Source organism: Chelonoidis abingdonii, chromosome 13 (genome assembly GCF_003597395.2).
Source record: "Chelonoidis abingdonii isolate Lonesome George chromosome 13, CheloAbing_2.0, whole genome shotgun sequence".
Classification (NCBI taxonomy): domain Eukaryota; kingdom Metazoa; phylum Chordata; order Testudines; family Testudinidae; genus Chelonoidis; species Chelonoidis abingdonii.
Genome location: NC_133781.1, coordinates 9,000,436 through 9,021,786, shown reverse-complemented (window position 1 = coordinate 9,021,786; position 21,351 = coordinate 9,000,436). Strand labels below are relative to the sequence as shown.

The 21,351-nt window shown below is 49.5% G+C and overlaps 1 protein-coding gene across 1 annotated transcript; it reads right to left on the bottom strand.

Moving 5' to 3' along the window:
• Positions 1 to 620: 620 nt before the first annotated feature.
• Positions 621 to 1,031, bottom strand: PIRT (phosphoinositide interacting regulator of transient receptor potential channels). The gene has a single exon (XM_032801680.1). It carries the CDS (start codon positions 1,029 to 1,031, stop codon positions 621 to 623), a length of 411 nt encoding a protein of 136 aa, XP_032657571.1.
• Between the last annotated feature and the right edge of the window lie 20,320 nt (positions 1,032 to 21,351).

Below are 21,351 nucleotides of genomic sequence, written 5' to 3'. Positions count from 1 at the left end.
CTATTAACACAGCACATCCTGAACAGCGGAAATCCTTTCAGGCTATACTCTGTCAGACCTGTGACTCTTACTCACACAAGTAGTGGCATTCAAATCCATGGGACGGCTCCCGTGAGTAAGAGTCATCCACTTGAGTAAAGGTTTACATTTGCTAGTGAAATCCCATTCATAGAAATGTAGAGCTGGCAGGGATCTTGAGAGGTCATCAAGTCCAACCCCCTGGGCTGAGGCAGGCCAAGTACGCCTAGAACGTCCCAGGAGTTCAGCAGTACAGGTGCTGGGTGTTGATGAATACAATTCAAAGCTTTGTCCTCTATAAGACACGGTCAACGTTTGCAGGTTTGCTCAATATACAGTCAAGAGCAAAATCTAGGGCTTGGGCCCAACCTGCTTGTCTCAATGCCAGTATTCTGCCCTCCTAGCACATGGTGTGAAATTTACTTGCCCGCAGAGAACCTGCAGGGGGGTGAATTTCACATATGGGGAGAGTAGAAGGTCAAAGTTGGGCATCCACTAGGCATGTCTGAGAGCAGGATCAGGCCCTAATAATCTCATGGCAAATCCAGCCAGGCTGAAAGAGGCATTGCTGGCCACCCGCGAGTGCTAAGCCTGAGCATGCCTCAGCGGTTAAAGAAGAATGACTTGATGTTCTGAAAGAAGTGTGACTTCTGCCTCTGCCGCTGCTTCTTCCGGATGACGGGGATCCAGACGAAGCCGCAAACCAGCAGCATCAGCCCCAGGGACAGGAAAGCCGGGCCGCAAAGTTTGTAAACAGTCGGATCTTTTTTTATGAAACAGGGCAGGCTGGTGACCACCACTCCAAAGAGAAAGATGGCGCCTCCCACAGACACCACCACGATGGGCTTGTGGTAGATCTCCCACTTGTTCCTGGGTGTGTTGGTCCAGACGGACTCGCTCCTGGAGCTGATGCACAGCGTACTGGCTGTGTGGCTAGTGATCAAATCCTTGGATTCAGGGGACTTTTCACTCCTGTCCAGGCTCTTGGGGTGGATCTCCATGGTGCTGGCCATTGCAGGTCTGGGGGTTAATGCCTGAGAGAAACAGAAGAGGAAAACAGAGGTGATTAGCACTGCGGGGACTGAAATTCATTCACAAGGTCAAGTTGTTTGGAGGCGTCACTGATTAGCTGGGGCCAAAGGCCACCCCAGAGCCAGAGCAGAGAGAGGAGTTACAGCCAAGGGAGGACGGTTTTGCTCCTGTGGGAACACTGCAGCTTAAAATACCCCAGCTGGGCCCACTGGGGGCCCAGTTTTGCCTGGGCATTGAGCAGGCCCATAGGAACCCCCCACTCTGTGCCCTGTGCATGGGGCTGGCACAGTCTGCTCCATGGCTCACAAGAACCCAGCTCCCATTGGGGCACCTCGGTGAAATGGCCAGTTTTCCAAGGGTGCTGAACACCCAGCAGCTCCCAGTGCTCTCGGTGGGAGCTGCTGGGCGCTGAGCACTTTGGAAAATCGGGCCCTTTTGCAGTCACCCCTAGGGCAAGGCTAACAGCACTAGCCAGCAGCCCCTGCTCGGCAGTACAGCAGCCCACAGAACTGACCAGGTCCTGGGGCCAGTGTGTGCCACACTCTGAGCACGCAGCAAAGGGCTGGGAGGAGCAGAGCTCAGGAAGGCCTGATGGCCTATGTCTCCTTTCTCATACCCCACTTTTCCACCTAGGCCCCTCTCTCCTTACCCCAGGGTGAAAGAAGACCCTGCTCATGAGACACAGGGACCCCAAAGTGCTTCACTAGGGAAAGTGTCATTGTCTCCGTTTAACTAATGAGGAAACTAAGGCACAGAGTGGGGTGATGGCTTGCCCAGGTCACCTGGAAACTCAGAGAGCAAGTTGGGAATCTGGTGCAAATGCCAAACTGCCCAGTCCAGTGCCCTACCCAGTGGGCCATGCTGCCTCCTCGCGAGCCTGGCGTAGGTAGGTGGTCCTAACTGCCATGGCTTCCTCAGACATGCTTGCCCCCACAGGCCTTTTAACCCAGAATGCACTGGGGCCTAGTGACAAGCTTTCCCCAGCTAGCACCCCCAATCCAGCCTGGTTTGTTGCTGGGACCCACCCTGTTCAACTCTCCCAACAGCAGTGCCTTCCTCGGGCTAAATGCTCTAGGCTAGACAAGGCCACCTGGGCAGGGATAGATGAGAGGCCAAACAGAGCAGTCAGTAGGACTGGGTCTAACTTGGCCTTTGTGCTTCTTCCCTGCCAGTGCATCTGGGCAACAGCTGGCCACAGTCAATCCCAGAACGTGGGACTTGTTAGGTCCACATGTAACATTAGTTTAAGGAGGCAGTGTGTGGCCCAGCAGCTAGCCTGGGATTCAGGACATATAGGTTGTATTCCTGGCTCTGCCTCAGGTCTGCTGGGTGACCTTGGGCATCTTGCTGCCCCTATCCGTGCCTCAGTTTCCCCATCCGTACAGTGGGGCTAATAATACTGGCCACCTTTACAAAGGCCTTTGAGCTCACTAGAAGAAAAGTGTTAGATCAGAGCTAGGTGTTAATATGCAGCCTTTGATTTGCCACAAAGAGAATGAGAGACATTTTTGGGCTGGCGAGTGCTTTGTGCTCCCCGAAGTGCTGTTAGCTGCAGGATCTGCGAACGGATGTGGAAAGGCTCCAATTCGAAGTAATCCACACAGTGAATTGCTCTCACTGGCATTGCTGAGGTCAGTAATGCTGCCTCCTTATGGGCTGCAATGTTGCAGTTACTTTCTCACCAAATCAAGAAGGAAATCTATTTTCTCGGAAGCCCAGCAGCGTAATTCACAGAAGCCATTAGGATAAGAGTGAAAGTGGTGGGTTTTCTATAAACTGCTATTTCCACTGGGTTCCGATTGGTTGCTGGCTGTTGCTGAAACACAGAAAGCAGGCAGATTAACCCCTCAGCGCTCTCTGTCTGCCCTTCGGAAACTTCAGCCTGCTGATATGCAGCAGACACCGCCAGATCCACCTGCCGTGACCTGAAGTCCAGAGAGCGGCAGGTCGCGGATGCGTCTGGCGATTTCATTCATCAGTGTACGTGGAATAATTTCGCCCAGAGTGCAGGCCTCGCAGCCATCACACCGGGGGCTAGATGACCCAGGAATGGCTGGGTGACATAGAGCAATGCCAGGTGTGTGACTGTGACCAGCCACCTATCCATCTAAGGTTCAGGGCTTTGTAATTCTCCTGCAAGAGCAGAGGGAAGACAGAGTACATAACGTGTGCAGGGAAATGCCCTGCTTTAGGGGTCTCTTGTTGGTATCTATTTAAGGGGCAAACCTAGAACCCTGCACTCAGGACTCAGCAGGCATCTAAAGGAAGAAATGGCATTTAACTGCTTTGGGCCCAATCCTAAAGACTCTGGCCCACGGCTAGCTTTAGGCGTGTCAGTTACTCCAGTGCTTTCAGTGGGTCGGTCGCATGTGTGAAGTGGAGCACCACCATAAGGCTTTGCAGGGGTGGGCCCTTAGCTTTTAGTACAGCTGCAGTTGTCATTTGCTCTGGGCCATATTTGTGATCCAGAGCAGTTAACTTTTGAAAACTCTTCAGTCCTCATTTGACATACGCAGGATGATTAGCCTCATCCACATTCTTTGTTCATCTTTGGGGCTGCATAAAATTGCACCTCCTGCATTTGGCTGGGTTGGGAGATGTGGAAAACAGCCTTGTAAGTGCCCAGGGCTGGATTCTGAGCCCTGGAAAGTCCTTCTGGCCAGCTGCCAGTGAGATCAGAAGCAGGCCGGGACCTCAGAAAATTTCCCGTTACGAGGAATCAATGAGGGAGCTAGTGCTGTGTAAATGGGGTGCAGTTAGAGAGGTTAACAAGCTGGCACAGCTGCTAAGAAAACCTGTGTGTATTCTGGTGTGACGGGCCAAATGGCGGAGCCAGTGCCTGATGCCAGTGGCTCCTAAGATTTTCCCCCTGCCCATGTGTTCAGTTTATTGTGAACAGTGTCCTCCCTGTTCTGGCCATGGTCACTTTCCTTCCAGGGCACCCCTTTGGAAAGGTGGAGGAATAATGCTGGGAATAATAGCTAGGATCCCCAGTCAGGACCCCACTGTGCTAGGAGCGGTACAGCCGAAGAATGAAGAAGACAGTCCCTGGTCCGAAAGCTCCCCATCTACATGCCAGACAGGATGTAACAGGTGGACAAAATAGACTGGAGAAAGGAGGAAAACACAAAGAGAAAAAAGCAGAATCACAAAATGGATCACATCTCTACCTGGGAGTCTGAGAGAGGCTCCCAGATCTGATGCAAATAAGTGACTGTCCTGGATTCTCACAAGCCCTCCCCCCTCGCCCCCCCGCCCAATACTTCATCCCCACTAGAGCTGGGTGACTAACCAGTCCCTGGCAGTTCAAAAAACAAAACTTGGTTCAACTCAAAGAGAAATAAAACATTTCAGTGAATCGATAATCAACAAGAATTTAGCTTTGTTTATATTTCTGGGCACTTTTTTCTCGTAAAAGCAAAGGAAATAAAGGGTTGGATTCACAGAGTGGAGGAGGAGTTGGTGATGATTACAGGATTAGAAAACATCTTACAGTGATGGACTCGGGGAACTCAATCTGTTTAGTTTAACAAACAGAAGGTTAAGGGGTGACTTGATCACCCTCTGTAAGCACCTGCCTGGGGAGTAAATATTTGATGATGGGCTCTGGGGCTAGCAGAGAAAGTCATGACACCATTCAAGGGCTGGAAGTTGAAGATAGACAAATTCGGACTGGAAATAAGATCTACATTTTGACCAGGGAAAGTAATTAACCACTGGAACAATTTACCCAGGATTGTGACGGATTCTCCATCACTGGCAATTTTTAAATTGAGCCTGGGTGTTTTCCTTAAAGCTCTGCTCTGGGAATGATTGTGGGGCAGGCCTCTGGCCTGTCAGACCAGCTGACCCTAATGGTCCCTTCTGGCCCTGGGATCTCTGACCCGTATAACTGTCAGCTCAATAATTAGGCTGCTGCCCTGCAGTGGGTTCAGTCCCTCCACTGCCTGCCATGGAAGAGGAATCTGAACTCGGGCCTTCTGTGTTACAAGAAGTGCCTCAGTCACTGGCCTGTGGGATAGTCTGGGAAGAGTCTCTCTGCTGGAGAAGTTGTTCTGCTGTGTCTACAATATTTGAATAGTCACTGGGTTAGGCAAAGCAGATGCTGATTCTATAGCACCATGGCTAGGGCATGTGCTTGCACCAGGGGCCACCCCCAGGAGCGCCAGCAGCCTTTTTGGTGCCCTTGGTGGCGGAAGGTCCCACCCCCAAAATGGCGCCCCCGATGGAGGCGGTAGAAGGTCCTGCCCCCGAAATACCATCGATGACCGTGGCGGCCAAACATCCGGCCGCCGCAGTCGCCACCCCCCAAATGTCTAGTGGGTTGTGCAGGCCCTGGCCACCCCAGTTCAGCTCCCTTTGTACTCCAGGCAAAGGAGGGAATTCATTGGTATCTCTCAGACCCCATTTATGGGGCTTAGTGACAGGGCTAGGGTGAGTGGAGGCGTGCGGACCCCCCTCAGGGTGTTGGAAATGGTGCTGACGTCCTGAACAGTTGTTTTTGCAGAAAATATTCAGCAGATCCATGTCATATTTGCAAATAGTGCCGGGGCAATTAAATAGTATTTTTGGCAATTAAAAACTGTGTCCCAGCTGTAAATCCAGCCCTCTCTTCTCGGCAGACTCCCTGTAGCAGTCAGTCAGGGCCGCTGGAGCTGTGTTCCTTCCAAATAATGACCCCTCGAGAGGGTGAGTTGGGTGGGTGGATGGCTGGCTTTAGGGGACTCCCTCCCTCCTGACATAACCATCCTCTAGCTGAGGGGGAGCGATTTGCCCCGGTCGCACTGGAAGCCAGTGTTGGAGCTGGGAATGGATCCCCAGGGCCAGAACCGCTTTGGTGGAAGGCAGCGTCATGTGTCAGTGACCAAGCTGGCTAGGGCCTCGGGCAGTGCCACAGCCACTCAGGATGGGCCAGGGTTGGTTAGGAGGGCTGGGAGCTGTGCAGAGCCCGAGGAGAAGCTGCTCGGGGGTTGGGTGAAGAGGGAAGTTTCCTGGTACTTGGCTGCACTGAGCATGGCACAGGCCCCACAGCTGGGGTGCATGGCTCACAGCCCTGACTGGTGCTGCCATCTCAGCGCTGCAGGGCTCAATGCCCTGACAGGATGGCTGGTGCTAGTGCCTCACGCTGTGCAGGGTGACCAGCTTTTCCCCCTTCCGGCCAGCCCCTGCTCTGCCCCTGAGTGCTCTGCAAATGAGTCCCTGGTGCCACAGCATGACTCCTGGGGCTGGTTGCCATGCACTGAAGATGATGAGCCTGCTACAGCCTGGCTAACAGAGCCAGGACTTTTAGCTCAGGTAGCAGAGGGATGCACACTGCAATCTAGAGGACCCAGGTTCAATCCCCACTGTTGCTGAGGGCTGGTCTACACTACGGGGTAAAATCGATTTTATATATGCAATTTCAGCTACGTTAATAACGTAGCTGAAGTCGAATATCTAAAATCGATTTACTCACCTGTCCTCACCGCGCGGGATCGATGTCCGCGGCTTGCCATGTCGATTCTGGAACTCCGTTGGGGTTGGTGGAGTTCCTGAATCGATATAAGCGCGCTCAGGGATCGATATATCCCGTCTAGATTAGACGCAATATATCGATCCCCGAGCAATCGATTTTAACGTGCCGATACGGCGCGTAGTCTAGACGTGGCCTCCCATGGGAACAGTTGCACCCCTGCTGCCCTTAGAAGGGCCAATGCCTAAGACTGGAAAAGACCAGCAAGTCCCCAGCGGGAGCAACATTTTTCCCACCATTGCACACTCTACCTACCCCTAGAGACAGGGCCTCTCCCAGGTCTTCCCCAGCCTAACGCCACTTTCCAGGAGTCACACATGTCACATCCCCGACTCCAACACCCCAGCAAGGTGCCTGGCCACCGGCAAGAGCCCTTAGCAGTTTGTCAAGAAATACCCAGGGCTCTCAGTGCTGTGCTGCGTGGGACTCTGGGAAGATTAATTATTTTGTGTAGGAAATTCCCAACATTTCCTGGTTTGTCTACGTTTCCTGAGACGTTTTTAGGGGTTTTTTTGGTCCCCTCCACCAGTTGCTAAGAAATGGAAATCAGATTTGGCTTCCAACTGCCAGGAAATCTAGAGATTCTCAGTAATTAAAAAACCACCAGAAATAGACTAAGTCAGTAAACAAATGGAGAGCTGGTAAAAGTGGGAAAATCCTTTTCAACAGTACGTATTTTGCTTCAGTCTTTATTTCAAAGCTACTGGATCCCAAGTTATTACTCCCAACACAGGAGCAACAGGATGAAATTCTCTGGTCTGGGTTAGGCAGAAGGTCACATTAGATGCTCTAATGGTCCATTCTGGCCTTGGAATCTGTGAATCTTGGAATCTCTCAATGCACAGTCTGGATTTACAGGCGTCTTTATGGTGGATGGAAAGGAGGAATCAATACAGTGTGACATGCGTGTGATCACAAAGAGAAGGTGTGTGGATATCAAACTGCTCAGGAACGGCAGCTCTCCAGCCTATGGAGACACACCTCACTGTGTCCCCTGGATTCTCTGCCCTTTTCATGCATGTAAAAGTTTTCAATAAAAAGTTATGGTGGCAGTTAACAAACAATGCCATTGCAGCTGGGCATGATTTCTATTGTTCCTTAACATGTTTTCAATAACCCCATCTGGGGCTCGTTCACCTGCACATCGACCAATGTAATATATGCCATCATGTGCCAGCAATGCCCCTCTGCCCTGTACATTGGCCAGACTGGACAGTCTCTACGCAAAAGAATAAATTAACACAAATCAGATGTCAAGAATTATTACATTCAAGAACCAGTCAGCGAACACTTCAACCTCCCTGGTCACTCAATTACAGACCTCAAAGTCACAATTCTTCAACAAAAAAACGTCGAAACCAGACTCCAACGAGAAACTGCAGAACTGGAATTAATCTGCACACTGAACACCATTAAATTAGGCTTGAATAAAGACTGGAAGTGATGGGTCATTACAGAAAGTAAAAACTATTTCCCCATACTAATTTTCCCCCTACTGTTACTCATACCTTCTTGTCAACTGTTTGAAATGGGCCATCTTGATTATCACTACAAAAGTTTTTTTTCTCCTGCTGATAACAGCCCACCTTAATTGATTAGTCTTGTTATGGCAACACCCATTTCATGTTCTCTGTGTATATATATCTTCCTACTGTATTTTCCATTGCATGCATCTGATGAAGTGGGTTTTAGCCCACGAAAGCTTATGCCCAAATAAATTTGTTAGTCTCTAAGGTGCCACAAGTACTCCTCATTCTTTTTTAAATAGATCTTGGAGCCCTGGGGAAACTGCAGAAGACTGGGAGAAAACTAATGTGTCAATTTTTTTAAAAGATTAATGGGATGACCCCAGTATTTAGAGATCTTTCAGCCTAAATAATCGATCCTAGTCAAGATAATGAAGCTGCTGAGACAGGAGTTGAAAAATAAAGAATTAAAGGAGAGGAAGTTAATTAATGCAAATCAACATGGGTTTAAGGAAAATAGATCCTGTCAAACTAACTTGGTATCTGTTTTTGATGAGATTACAAGTTTGGTTGATAAGGAAATAGTGTTGACATGATAGACTGAGATGTCTGTAAGGTATCAGATGTGATATCACACGACATCTTGATAAAAAAAAAAAACAGAATGATATAAAAATAACATGTCACACATTAAATGGATTAAAAGCTGGCTAACTGATAGGTCTCAAAATGTAACCGTAAATGGGGAATCATCACTGAGTGGTCCCTCTATCTCATCCCCCAGCTTCCCCCCCTTTCCTGGGTTAGCCGGTGTGATGCTGTCCTATTCCCTTTGAATACAACCAGAGAGGCAATCTAGCTTCCCCGAGGCTATGCATTCAAACTAGTCAGCCACAAAGACATTATCACTCGCTTCTCTCGCACCCTTTCCCGCCCTGGACAAATAGGAAAGTAAGACACAGAGCTTGGGCTTTTCCCTCCCCATGGCACAGAAATTCTCCCTCTGCTCACTGGAAAGAAACTCCACAAGTTTAAAAACAGAAATTATATAAAAGAAAGAAATACAGAACAAATAATACTGCATTAAGAACTCAATAACGAATATGCTTATAAGAAAATAGGATAAACAGTCTGATTTAAAAATGAGCCCATTAAACAAGTCCAGCAAATAACACCCATGTAAATCACAAATCAAAGCACATCACAGCTGATACTTTAGTTCTTTTGTACTCCACTTGAAGTGGAATATTTGAAAGAAGATGGAGTTAGAGAAAAGCTTGTTTACTCACAGCCGAGGAAACAAAAAGACCCCGAGTTTCCAGTTCCCTCCCAGACTTTAAAAAAATGCCAGGTCTCTGATTGGTCCTCTGGTCAGGTGTTTGGTTCCCCCTTTGTTCACCCTTTACAGATAAAAGAAAATTAACCCTTACCTATCTACTTATGACAGTGTGTTTCCAGTCAGGTCCAGCCAGTATCAGCTTTTGGCCCTATATTTATGTTAACATTTTTATAAATGACCTGGAAGAAAAACATAAAATCATCATTGATAAAGTTTGCAGATGACACACAAATTGGGTGAGTGGCAAATAATAAAGAGGACAGGTCACTGATACAGAGAGACTTGGATTGCTTGGTAAACTGGGTGCAGCCAGGCAGAATGCACTTTAATACAGTTACATGTAAAAGTATTCATCTAGGAATGAAAAAAGGCTGTACTTACAGAGTGAGGTACTCTATCCTTGGAAGCAAAGATTTGCTCTGAAAAAGATTTGGGTTCATGGTGGATACTCAGCTGAACATGAGCTCTTAGTGTGATGCTGTGGCCAAAAAGGCTAATGCGATCCTGGGATGCATAAACAGCAGAATCTCAGGAACAGTTGAGCGGTTATTTTACGTCTGTATTTGGCACTGGTGTGAATGCTGCTAGAATCCTGTGTCTGGTTCTGGTGCCCACAATTCAAGAAGGATGTTGATAAATTGGAGGGGGTCAGAGAATAGCCATGAGAATGATTAGAAAACCCGACTGGATTCAAGGAGCTCAATCTATTTAGCTTAACAAAGCAAAGGTTAAGAGGTGACTTGATCACAGTCTATAAGTATCTGCATGGGGAGCAAATGTTTAATAATGGACTCTTCAATCTAGTGAGAAAGGTCTAATATGATCCAATGCTGGAAGTTGAAGGTAAACAAATTGAGACTGGAAATAACATTTTTAACAGTGACAGTAATTAACCATTGGAACAATTTACCAAGGGTCATGGTGCACCCTCCATCGCTGACAATTTTCCAGTCAGGACTGGGTATGTTTCTAAAAGCTTTGCTCTAGGAATTTCTTGGAGGCAGTTCTCTGCCCAGGGCTATAAAAGAGGTCTGCCTAGATGATCACAATGGTTCCTTCTGGCCTTGGAATCTTTGAATCTCTTTGGGTTGTTGGCGATATCAAGGAATTTACCATAATTAATCCCCCTACCCCGGTTTTAGGAGTTTAGAGCCCCTGTCATTGTGACTCTGTCCGTGTTTGGGCTTTCTATAGTCCCTTCACCACACAATCGAAGCACTAGTGCAGGGGTAGGCAACCTATGGCATGTGTGCCGAAGGCGGCAAACGAGCTGATTTTCAGTGGCACTCATTCTGCCCGGATCCTGGCCACTGGTCCAGGGGGCTCTGCGTTTTAATTTAATTTTAAATGAAGCTTTTTAAACATTTTAAAAACCTAATTTACTTTACATACAACAATAGTTTAATTAGACTTATTGAAAGAGAACTTCTAAAAATGTCAAAATGTATTACTGGCACGCGAAACCTTAAATTAGAGTGAATACATGAAAACTTGACACACCACTTCTGAAAGGTTGCCGACCCCTGTGCCAGTGAATGACACAGAAACTGGCTTATCCCCTTATCTTTGTGCCAGAGGTGACATGATCCCAAGCTGGGCGAAATGAAATGTACAGACAAGGTGCTGGGAGCCCCACCTTCATCCACTCCAGTGAGCAGGTACATCAGTGAGGTGGCCACACATGGAGCAACAGGTTTGTTTTACCTTCAAGTGCAGCAGAACTTAAAGGAGCAAGCCAACCAGTCACTGACCTGCACTGCTGCTGAGACTGACTTGGAATAAAGCATTTGGGTGAAGGGCCACAGAGTGCATCTGATTATTGAAGGAATGAAAGTTTTAAAAAGTGAACTCACCACAGATGGTCCCGGCACGTGGGCACGTCACTCTCAGAGACAAGGCTACATTAACTGTCTCCTCTATGCTCAGCAGGCAATCCAACGGCCAACCCTCCCATTAGTGCCCCCTGGAACACCCCAGAATTATCAAGCTTTGCATCACTTTGTGTTGATCTTTTAAGGGCATGATTCTGCAGTCCGGCCCAGACAAAACTCTCGCAGACTTCAGCGGGAGCTTTGCCTGCATAAAGCATGCAGGATGGAGTCCTTCAAAAGCAGTTCAGCACATTAAACCAACCACCCCGCCCTTCTGCTACTCACTGTGTGTGACAAGGTCTCTGATGTGGTGTGTGCTTAGGAAGATGTCCCCAGACACAGGCTATTTAGACTCCAAAACTCTGGCTACAGATGCAGAAATAGGGGAAACGTATGGTATGAAGGGTTTTAAGCCGCCCAGGAGTTGTTCAGTGGAAGATGGGGGGCCAGATTCTGATCTCCATTACACTGATGTAAATTCAAGTCACTCTGTTGAGAGCCATGCAGAGTTACTCTGCTGGTGTAACTGAAAGCTCGGTCTGGCCCTGTGGACTGGATCCTGTGATTGCAGGTTTTCAGCATCCTCTAGAATCAGAGATAGTTTAGAGGGTCCCAGCAACTCACCCAGTGTCACCTGCCAATTGAGCATCAGATCTGAGACCATTTGAATGTCCCTTTTCAGTGCTTACTTTGCAAAATACAAGTTCCTCCTCTCCAGAGACAAGAAACTCCCCAGGCACCGAGTCTGAGGTTCAGAGATCCTTAGTTCCAACATGCATGACCACCACATCCACAGAACTCTGCAGTCCCAACCTGCAGCCCCTTCCTATTCGTGGTGCTCCCCAGTCACCACCCATAACCCCATCTTATTCACACTGCCCCTCCATACTGACTTGCAATCTCCTCTTATTCATGGTGCTCCTAAATCCCAATAGTAAAAGATTCCTACTTACATGGCTAGCAGCTCAGGACTGGCTCCTCTGCCCCACACATGGATGGAATTTGGAGTAAGTGGGTGTTATGATCTCCCAGCTCTGGCTAACCATGCCCTATCCCCAACATTGTCTACAGGCCTGTGTTGAGTGCTTAATAACCAGCAGAGCATACTCCAGCCCCGATGAGCTCATCAGCTATCAGCGAATGGCTTAACTCTTCCTTTTCCTGCCTCCAGTCCTTGAGAGCACAGGATTGGTTCCAGTGCAGCTTCTGGTGGTTTAAAATAATGCCAGGCCTCAGCAGTGAGTCTAACTACATTGCAGGGGAGGAACTGTGGTCAGTGGCTAGAGAAGCTAACAGGGCAGCAGAGCTCCTGGGTTCAGTGCCTGATTTAGTGTCTAAGACCTTCAGCAAATCACTGAAACCTTTCTCCGCCTCAACTTCCCATCTCTAGAAAGGGGACACTGCACAGGGAGCTGCAATTAACGTCTGGAAAGGGATTGGAGATCTGTGACTGGCATGCACCACGGATTACAAGATAGGAACCTTCAGTGATTCATTCTTATGCCTACACGGCAGCAGGGCTGGGGTGGCTCAGGCACTCTGCGTTTCTCCTCCATGGACCCAGGGCCACATTCTAATACCACTTATCCTAGTGTGAATCTAGAGTGACTCCACTCATTTCACTGGACTGAATCCAGATTTGCATTTCAGGCAGTGCGATCAGAATATGCTCCCTGGGTCCTGCATCCTTGCTCTGATTGTCCCAGCTCAGTCCCAATGGATGGTTGTTAGTTTGGCACAGTCAGCAATGTCTACCCAGCCAAAGCCAACACTAAGATGCTGTGCGCACTGGTTTTGTCTCCCTTCCAATACTACACGGCTATTCTGGTTATCCAGATAAAGGTCCAAGCCCTAAATGAATCTTGCTAAATTCTTGGCCTCAATGATATCATGTGGCAGTGAGTTCCACAGTCTAATGACACATTGAGCAAGAAAGCATTTCCTTTGATCAGTGCTGAACTTGTCACCTTTCACTTTCATGGACCATTCCTATGTCATTACAGTCAGAGATGGCACCCATTGTACCCAAACCCAACGTGCCAGGCTACCTCACAAGAGTGGATCTGTGAGGAGTTTAGGCTGAAGGGAGGCTAAATCTCATGGGTCAGAATTGGCCCAGTGCTGCAAACATGGAGAATGGACTCCTCACCTCACTGACGCTGATGACAAAACTCCCACAGATTCAGCAGGCCAGGATTTTCACCGTGACTGAAGAACATTCCTCTGAATGTTTAGCCCAGTATCTGTGCGCTTCTGACTCAGCTGGTTTCCACTTGCCACGAAGATCTTGGCGCCACTTTCCCCTAGGATCTTTCATAGACCCCCTGGATTTCTAGTGTCTGTGGCGGATGTTCACACAAAGATCTGACTCCTAGAATTACCCCCACCCAGTCAGTGAACAGAGACAGACCACATGGCTTAGGGTGGTCCGGGAGCTGTGAATACTGACTCCTTTCTGCTGAGAAAGATTTATGATTGCTAGTGTAGTGGTAGCATCCAAAGGCCCTGACCAGGATCAGGGCCCCATTGTGCCAGACACTGTACAAGCCCCTAGTCAGAGACAGTCCCTGCCCCAAGGAGCTCCCAGTCTGAGGAGCAATAACCACAGTGAGCAGCTGACAGAGGTGTCACAGGCTGACCTATACTGACCTAGGGCCTGGGCGGCATATGGGTCACCATTGGCTCTGATGGGGAGTTGCCTGCCAGGCCCTAGAACCTGGCAAACACAGAACATGACCCTGGAGTCGTCCCAGCCCGTGGGGACCTGCTGGCACCTGAGTGTCACGATGGCCCCACCAGACTTGGGCCTTGCCTGGCCCGAGCCCTTCTCGCCCCTGACTCCCAGCCCAGGTTTGCAATTACCAGGGTCAGGGAGATTTGCTGGCCTGCCCCATGCCCCTGGCTCCATCCCACGGGCTGACTGGCTCAGTGCAAAGCCAGTGATGCCGGGCAGAGCTCATTTGAGCTGGACTTTGAAGGGAGCGACTATGGATATTATCATAACCTACCTCGTGCCGGGAGGTGACCTGTACCTCCGGTGGTGCTGGGGCCACACAGAGAGGCTAATGAGCCTGTTACAGCCCAGCCTGAGAGAGCTGGGCCTTTCAGTTCAGGCAGCAGAGGGTCGTGTGTAGGCACAGAGGTGATAGGTATGTCCCTGCTGCTGACACCCTGCCCAGGGACAATGTGTTACCTGAATCCCCTGCAGACAGTGCTCCCCCAAAGCGCTGAGCTCTCCATGTCCCCAGACTCCCATCAGTGATGCTTTTCCTGCGCTGCCTCTCGGGCTCGTCCCAGAGCAGCTGGTGGCTCTGCTCCCCAGAGCGTGTTAGCATGCCCCGCTTGGCTGCGCTGTCCTGATGCCCCTGCCATGCTCTGCGTCAGTCACATAAAGCCCTTCAGAGCTGCCTCTCCTGGTGCTCAGAGGTGGGGATGCTCAGTTGGCCGCAGCACCGAGAAGGTTCCTACCTTGCTCAGATCTGGGCATCGACTTCATGAGCTCTGGCCTTGATTCCCCTCTCCTGTACGTCACACTAACTCCAACTCCCCAAGGAGTGACCGGTCGGTGTGAGGAGTAACCTGGCCTCATCTCCTCAGCCTAGGCTGGCTGGATTCTCTGTCACTAGAGTGTCCCTTTCGGAAAGACAAGGTCAGGGCTGGATGCAGGGAACCCTGGGTGAGGGTCTCTGGCCTGTGTTCCGCCCAACGCTGCTCCCAGGGACATGAGGGGAGCTTGGAGCTCAGTGCCCTGGAGGATTAGCCCCAAGGGCTGGAACTGACCAAAAGGCCCATGGGATCTGGGGGGCTCAGGGTTTGGTTTCAGCCAAAATGTCCCTCAACTGGGAAGTCCCTAAAGGAGAGGATCAGCCCCCCATCACAGGCCTGAATAGCATTCTCTCGCCTTTGCTGGGCTGGCAATTGTTCTCTCTCCCTGGGGACAGGGCACAGACAGGACCAGCGGCTTTGTTGCTGGGATGAGGCGGGTTCACCCCCTTGGCCAGGTGTCTTCACACAGCTTCCCCCTCTGGAGCGACATTGCCACCTTGTGGGCAGAGAGCATTATTATTCTTTATTTATAAAAAGAACAGGAGTACTTGTGGCACCTTAGAGACAAACAAATTTATTTGAGCATAAGCTTTCGTGGGCTACAGCCCACTTCATTGGATGCATGTGACCAAGTGACAGCAGGACCCAATGCACTAGATGCTGTACAGACAAAGCTAGTGCCAAGCCCCGCTTTGGGATGCAGTCGGGCGCTTGTGGATTTCGGGCATGGTATTGTGATGATCGTCCCAGGGACTCTTATTTCACCATCAGGAAAAAAACCCCCAAAGAACACAAACTCAGCTGTTGGGGGTTTATTGCAGGGGCCTGGCTGGGGCAAGCAGGATTCACACAGAGAGGCCTCAAGTCTGGGAACTTTATTAATGTCCTACGATTCCAGCTGGAAGAATGATCAGTTATAAAGGAAAAGTGAATGACATGCCACAGCCATCCACACACACACACACACACACACACACCACTCACACACAGCCAAGAACAATTCCACCCACAAAAAGCATGAGCACAGGCACATGGAAATACACACCCATCCATGCAAACACAAACACATACAGTGTAGCCACTATTTGAATTAATGGTTCCGGTTGAAGCCTCAGAGAGTTTGGCTCTTGGTGTTAAAGTTTCAAGCTCCAGAAGTTGACAGTCACTTTTGTGATTTTCTGAAATCTGGAGGCTCTATGAATGCACAAAGAATGATGACACTGAGCACAAGCTCACTCACAAGTTCGGTGTCTCATCTGCACTAGAAGTTTTATTAAGCAAATGATGAAAGTTGCAATTACCAATGAACGCATAAACCCCAAGGAAGTCCATGGAGAGGCTAATACCATATTCATACTCATCCCAAAGATCTTACAGAGTCTGATGGAGCTCCCAACAGGTGCTCATCTACAAAGGGGTGGTTCCCGCTGGGGTCTTCCCTGCTCTGTCTTCCCTCGGGTCTTCCCATTTTAGCCCAACCAGGAACCTCTATCCTGTTGTTCTGACCATGCCCACCACCTTATGCATATGTATGAGGGTTCTAACCCTCCTTTTCCATGTCTGTACTTCCTCACCCCATAAAGGTTGGGATGATCTGCTTTCCATAGGTTATTCTCTTAGTTCTCTTAGCATATGTGCAAACATGTGCCCATGGTAACCTGTGGTCAAAGTAGAACATCCCATGATGCAACAACCAGGTGTCTTGTGGGCCAGAATGGTACATGGCCATCTAGTTTTCTGGCACATCACCTATTGGCATATTCATTCCAGTAATCTTGTAACCTTCCTGGCATATGGTTATTCTTAGGTCATCCACTTATGTCAAGCTTCCTTAAACCTAAGGGCTAGTGTGGCTAAGCCGGAATCTTGCAGTAGGCCTTGCATTATGTCCTTGCTTTACTTATATACCTAATACACACTCAGCACTCCTGAATACTTGTCAGTCTTTTAATTCTGTAATCCTATCCTGCTTATAACTATACTGACACATCTGTATAGCACACATTGATTACATATGAAATAACCATAGCCATAGATAATACAGTGCTAAGCGAATGATAAAATGAACTAATTGGCTACAACAATTACACCCAAACTACCACCCACACATGCATGCTTGCGCACGTACGCGCACACACACACACAGAGAAAACCATGCACATATGGGCACATGAATGTGTACATACATACATGCACACACAAACATACACAACCAACGTATATAAACACACGCACACACCCCAACATGCACACTCAGCCATGCATGCTTTGTGTCGCTCTGGCAATGCCAAATAGCTGGACACCGCTGAAATCGATGGCCCACAATTCACAGCATCCCAGACACCCTGCTTCATCCGGCTTCACCAGCCCTGGGACAAACTTTCAGCCCAGTGACCTGCTGACATGTGTAGTGTAAGGCTGAGGGCCAGGAAATGCCTTTGGTTGGGCCAGGGCAGTGGGATTAGGCAGCCATTTCTAGCTCTTTGGCACCGGGGGGAGGAGGGCCCATGGTGGGCTGCTTAGGGCTCATGGGGTGGTGCTGGAGATGAGTGCGTGGGTGAATATAGCCCTTACGGAACTGCACACATTTCTGGCAAGGTGCCTGCACTGTGGCAGCTTTGGAGCACAAAGTCTCTTTAGCTATTGATTCTGTTGTGTTTATTATTATTATTATTTAATATATTATGGTAACACCCAGGGCCCCACTTCTGGACCAGGGCCTCATGGTGTGAGGCGCTATGTAAACTCAGAACAACATGTCCCTGCCCCCAAGGGCGCTGAATGCAAGTAAATGAATTCAGTAACCTGCCTACTCGCTGTGGTCTAAGGAAATTTGAGAGGAAGTTTGTATTTTTCAAGTCAGCTTCAACAGACTGGGAACAGCAGACAGGACCAACGCGTTCAATGTGCATTTAGGAGAGGCAAGAGAGGCAGGGAAGGTAGCCTTGGGGTTAACGTGATAGACAGGGCTAGGGTTGCCAACTATCTACTCACACAAAACTGGACTCCCCTGCCCTGCCCCTGCCCTGCCCTTCCTCAAAGGCCCCGTCCATGCCCCTCCTTCTCTGAGGCCCTGCCCCCATTCTCACCAGCCCCCCACCCTGTTGCTTGCTCTCCTCACCCTCACTCACCTCATTTTCCCTGGAGGTGAGGGCTCCATCTGGGAGTGTGGATTCTGGAGTGAGGAACCTTTTTTCTGTCACAGGCCATTGACCCACAGAAAAAAATCAATCATGGGCCACTCCCAGGGAGGCTCAGGAGTCCCTCCCGCAGTGAGGTGAGCAGGTGCTCACAGGCCTGTCCCACAGGGTGAGGGGGATTGGGTCACCAAGACTGAGGGCTTCTACCCCTCACCATGGGGAGAGCCTGCGCTTGCGGCTCCAGACCCATATGGGAGTGCTACGGGCCAGATGAAATGAACCCTGGGGCTGAATCTGGCCTGTGGGCTGTAGGTTCCCCACCCCTGCTCTAGGCACAGGAGCCAGAGAGGGGACATGCCGGCTGCTTCCCGTGAGCCTCATGGTGCGGAGGCTAGCAGGGAACGTGCACGAGGCCACCAACCAGACAGTCAACGGTGCTGACTGGAGCTGCCAGGATCCCTTTTCAACCGGGCGTTCCAGTCAAAAACTGGACACCTGGTCACCCTAACAAGGACTCAGCAGGCCTCGCTTCAAATCCCAGCTTTGCTCAGTATCACTGAGAGTGAGTCATTTAATCTGAGTCTCTGCTTTCCATCGCCTTAATATATAAAATGGGGATGACTCCTTCCAACTGTGTCAGGCCCAGAAATACTTTGGGGATGCGCGGCAGCAAGCGACAGGGGCGGCACTTGGGCTGAAGGGGAAGCGGTCGTGAAAAGAGATGCTCTTAAGATAAAGGGGCATCTAAGCTCTGTTGACTGGTCTTAGTTTAAGAGGTAGGTAAAAAACCTCATTAGCCTTTAATGTGCTTTGTCCCACTGGGGATGGAAACTGTTTACACACAAATGTTTGCAGTGCTTTAGCTATTCTGGCACAGATGCAGCTCTATGGGCACAGATGTACTTGAACAAGTGCAGCTATTCCTGAAGGGCAGGGGAATCAGCTATACCGGCATAAGGCACCTCTGTAACCAGTGTAACAGCGCCATACACGGGTCATTGTACCAGTAGAGCTATATCAGCCAGAAATCTCTCCCCAAGTGACAGATATACTGACAGAAGGACAGGAGAGCAAGGGTGAGCCAGGCCACTGAAATATGCCATGGCACTCACTGGCCCATTTGGTGGCACTGTTGCTCTATGAGGACTCTGGTTTAAAATGAGGCTTCGGGACAGAGGGGTGAAATTCCCCAGAGTGCGAGAGTTGAAGTGGTTTAAGCTGTGCCCGGGCCTCGTGCTGGCCCTCTGCACCTGGGGGTGTTGTACCCCAGGTACAAAGCTTATTAGCCCCCCAGGCTGAGTGCAAAGGGCAATGCTCAACAGCAAGTGTGTGCAGAACTCCCAAACCAGAGAAATGGCTGAGATCTCTTAATAAACTTGTGGTGAGGGAGCCACTAGATGTCCCCATCGCTGCATTGAGGGTGGGCTTTGCGGCACATTACACATCAGTTTTCACCTGCTGCTCCCCAGCTGAGTCTGATCCCAAACAGTGGATGCAGCCAGCTCCCTGGGTGTTTGGCTCAGGCAATGGTGCATGTCAGACACATGATAGGACAGAGAGGGAGCCCAGTGCAGCCAGCACCCTTCCTCCCCACTGGACATTGCTGGGCCTGCCGCTCCCTGGCTGACGTGGGAGGCAGTCACTTCCCTTGAGACCTGCAGGACAACAGGTCTTTGGCCACCACACAGGCATCATCTCTTAGCAGCAGCTGCTCTTGCACATGCTAGTCAAGTTGGAGGAATCGCTTTCCTATGCAACAAGACGGTCTCTGTGGGCTCAGGAATCCAGGTCACCAATTCCCTATGGAAGGCCGGTCTCGTCGGTGGTGGCTATGGCCAGGGCCGGCTCCAGGCACCAGCATTCCAAGCAGGTGCTTGGGGCAGCAATCTGCAATGGGCGACAGTCCGTGTGTTTTTGGCCCCAAGCAGTATGCCGAATTGCCACCGGACGGCGGGGGCAGTCCATGTGCTGTTAGGGCAGCACGCACGTTTCTGCGACGGTGGCTATTTGGTGGCAACTTCTATGTTCAGCAGTCCGCAGTGTCGCAGCTTTTGTCTTCCAGCTGAAGACAGAAGCTGCCACCGAATTGCCGCCACTGTGGAAACACACATGCCGCCCTAACAGTATATGGACTGCCCCTGCTGTCCACGGCGGCAATTCGGCGTGCTGCTTGGAGCGGCGAAAACAGTAGAGCTGGCCCTGGCTATGGCATACACAGACATGGAGCCTAGCACTGGCATCCTCCAGCAAAGATCTCACTGTCTGGGAGGGACTAGAGCAGAGTCATTTCTGCTCAGGTGACTCCTGTGGCTAGCAGTGCCCCGTAACTAGAGCTGCTCCGGATTTTTCAGCTGAAGCATTTCCCCATCCTTGAAGGTGACATCATAAAAATCACAATTTCCAGCAGGAAAATACTGATTTTGAAGATTTTTTTTTTAAATTCTATTAGGAAAATCAACCCCCCAATTTTTTTTGACTTAAAAAGTTTTGTTTTGTTTTTTGGAAATTGAAAAATACAGGGTTTTCTTTTCATTTCTTTCCAGATTTCCTCCCCCATCATGTTTTTAATTCTTTCCTCTATTTTCTTACTGGAAAAATGGGAGAAAAGATAAAAAAAATCATATGAAAGCATGGAAAACCCAAACATCCTTCAAACCAAAAACAGAAATGAAAAGGACAGATTTTAAATTGCAACCAAGTGAAAATTCCTGTGGAACATCCAAGTTTTTAGGCTGTAAATTTTCAAAGGATAATTTTTCCTAAAGAATATTTTATGGGAATTTTTTTGAGTTTCTGACCACTTGTATCAGTAACATATAGTTACTATGGTGACAATCATGCGAAAGAGAGGAGAGAGAGGTCTTCATCCATTCAGGTAGTCTGTGTTGCTCCTCCAAGAAATAAATTATCTGAGATCCAGAAGACAGGCTGAGAAATTTACGGCTCTGGTACTTGAATGGCACCAGCCCAGGACTTGGCTGCTCTTTTACAGACTGCATCTGCTGTCTGGCCTGACCTGGATCAAATGAGATGAACCGACAGTGAGGAATATGATTTAACTAGAGAAACTTAGAGTAGCCCTGGCTGTACCATCACTTACACATGGCTCTGCCATGGGACGCTAGCGGGAATGTGTCAAGAGCTGCAGCCGATTAGGCAATGCTGTGCAAGGAGGAGTTTGATGGGAAAGGGACAGACTGACTGTGAAACTTGGGAGGGACGTCCCAGAGCCCTGCCCAGCTAGAGCACTGCTCACAATACCTGCTGTCCTGTCAGTCCTTTGTGTGATCATGCTAACATCTGCACCAGCTGAGTGTGGACAAAAAAGGACACAAAGCCTGGCTCTGCTCTCCCCTGCACCTTTGTCAGCTGGGAGAAACTCAGTAGGTGCCCATGGGATGGCAGTACTGCACAATCAGCACTGTAA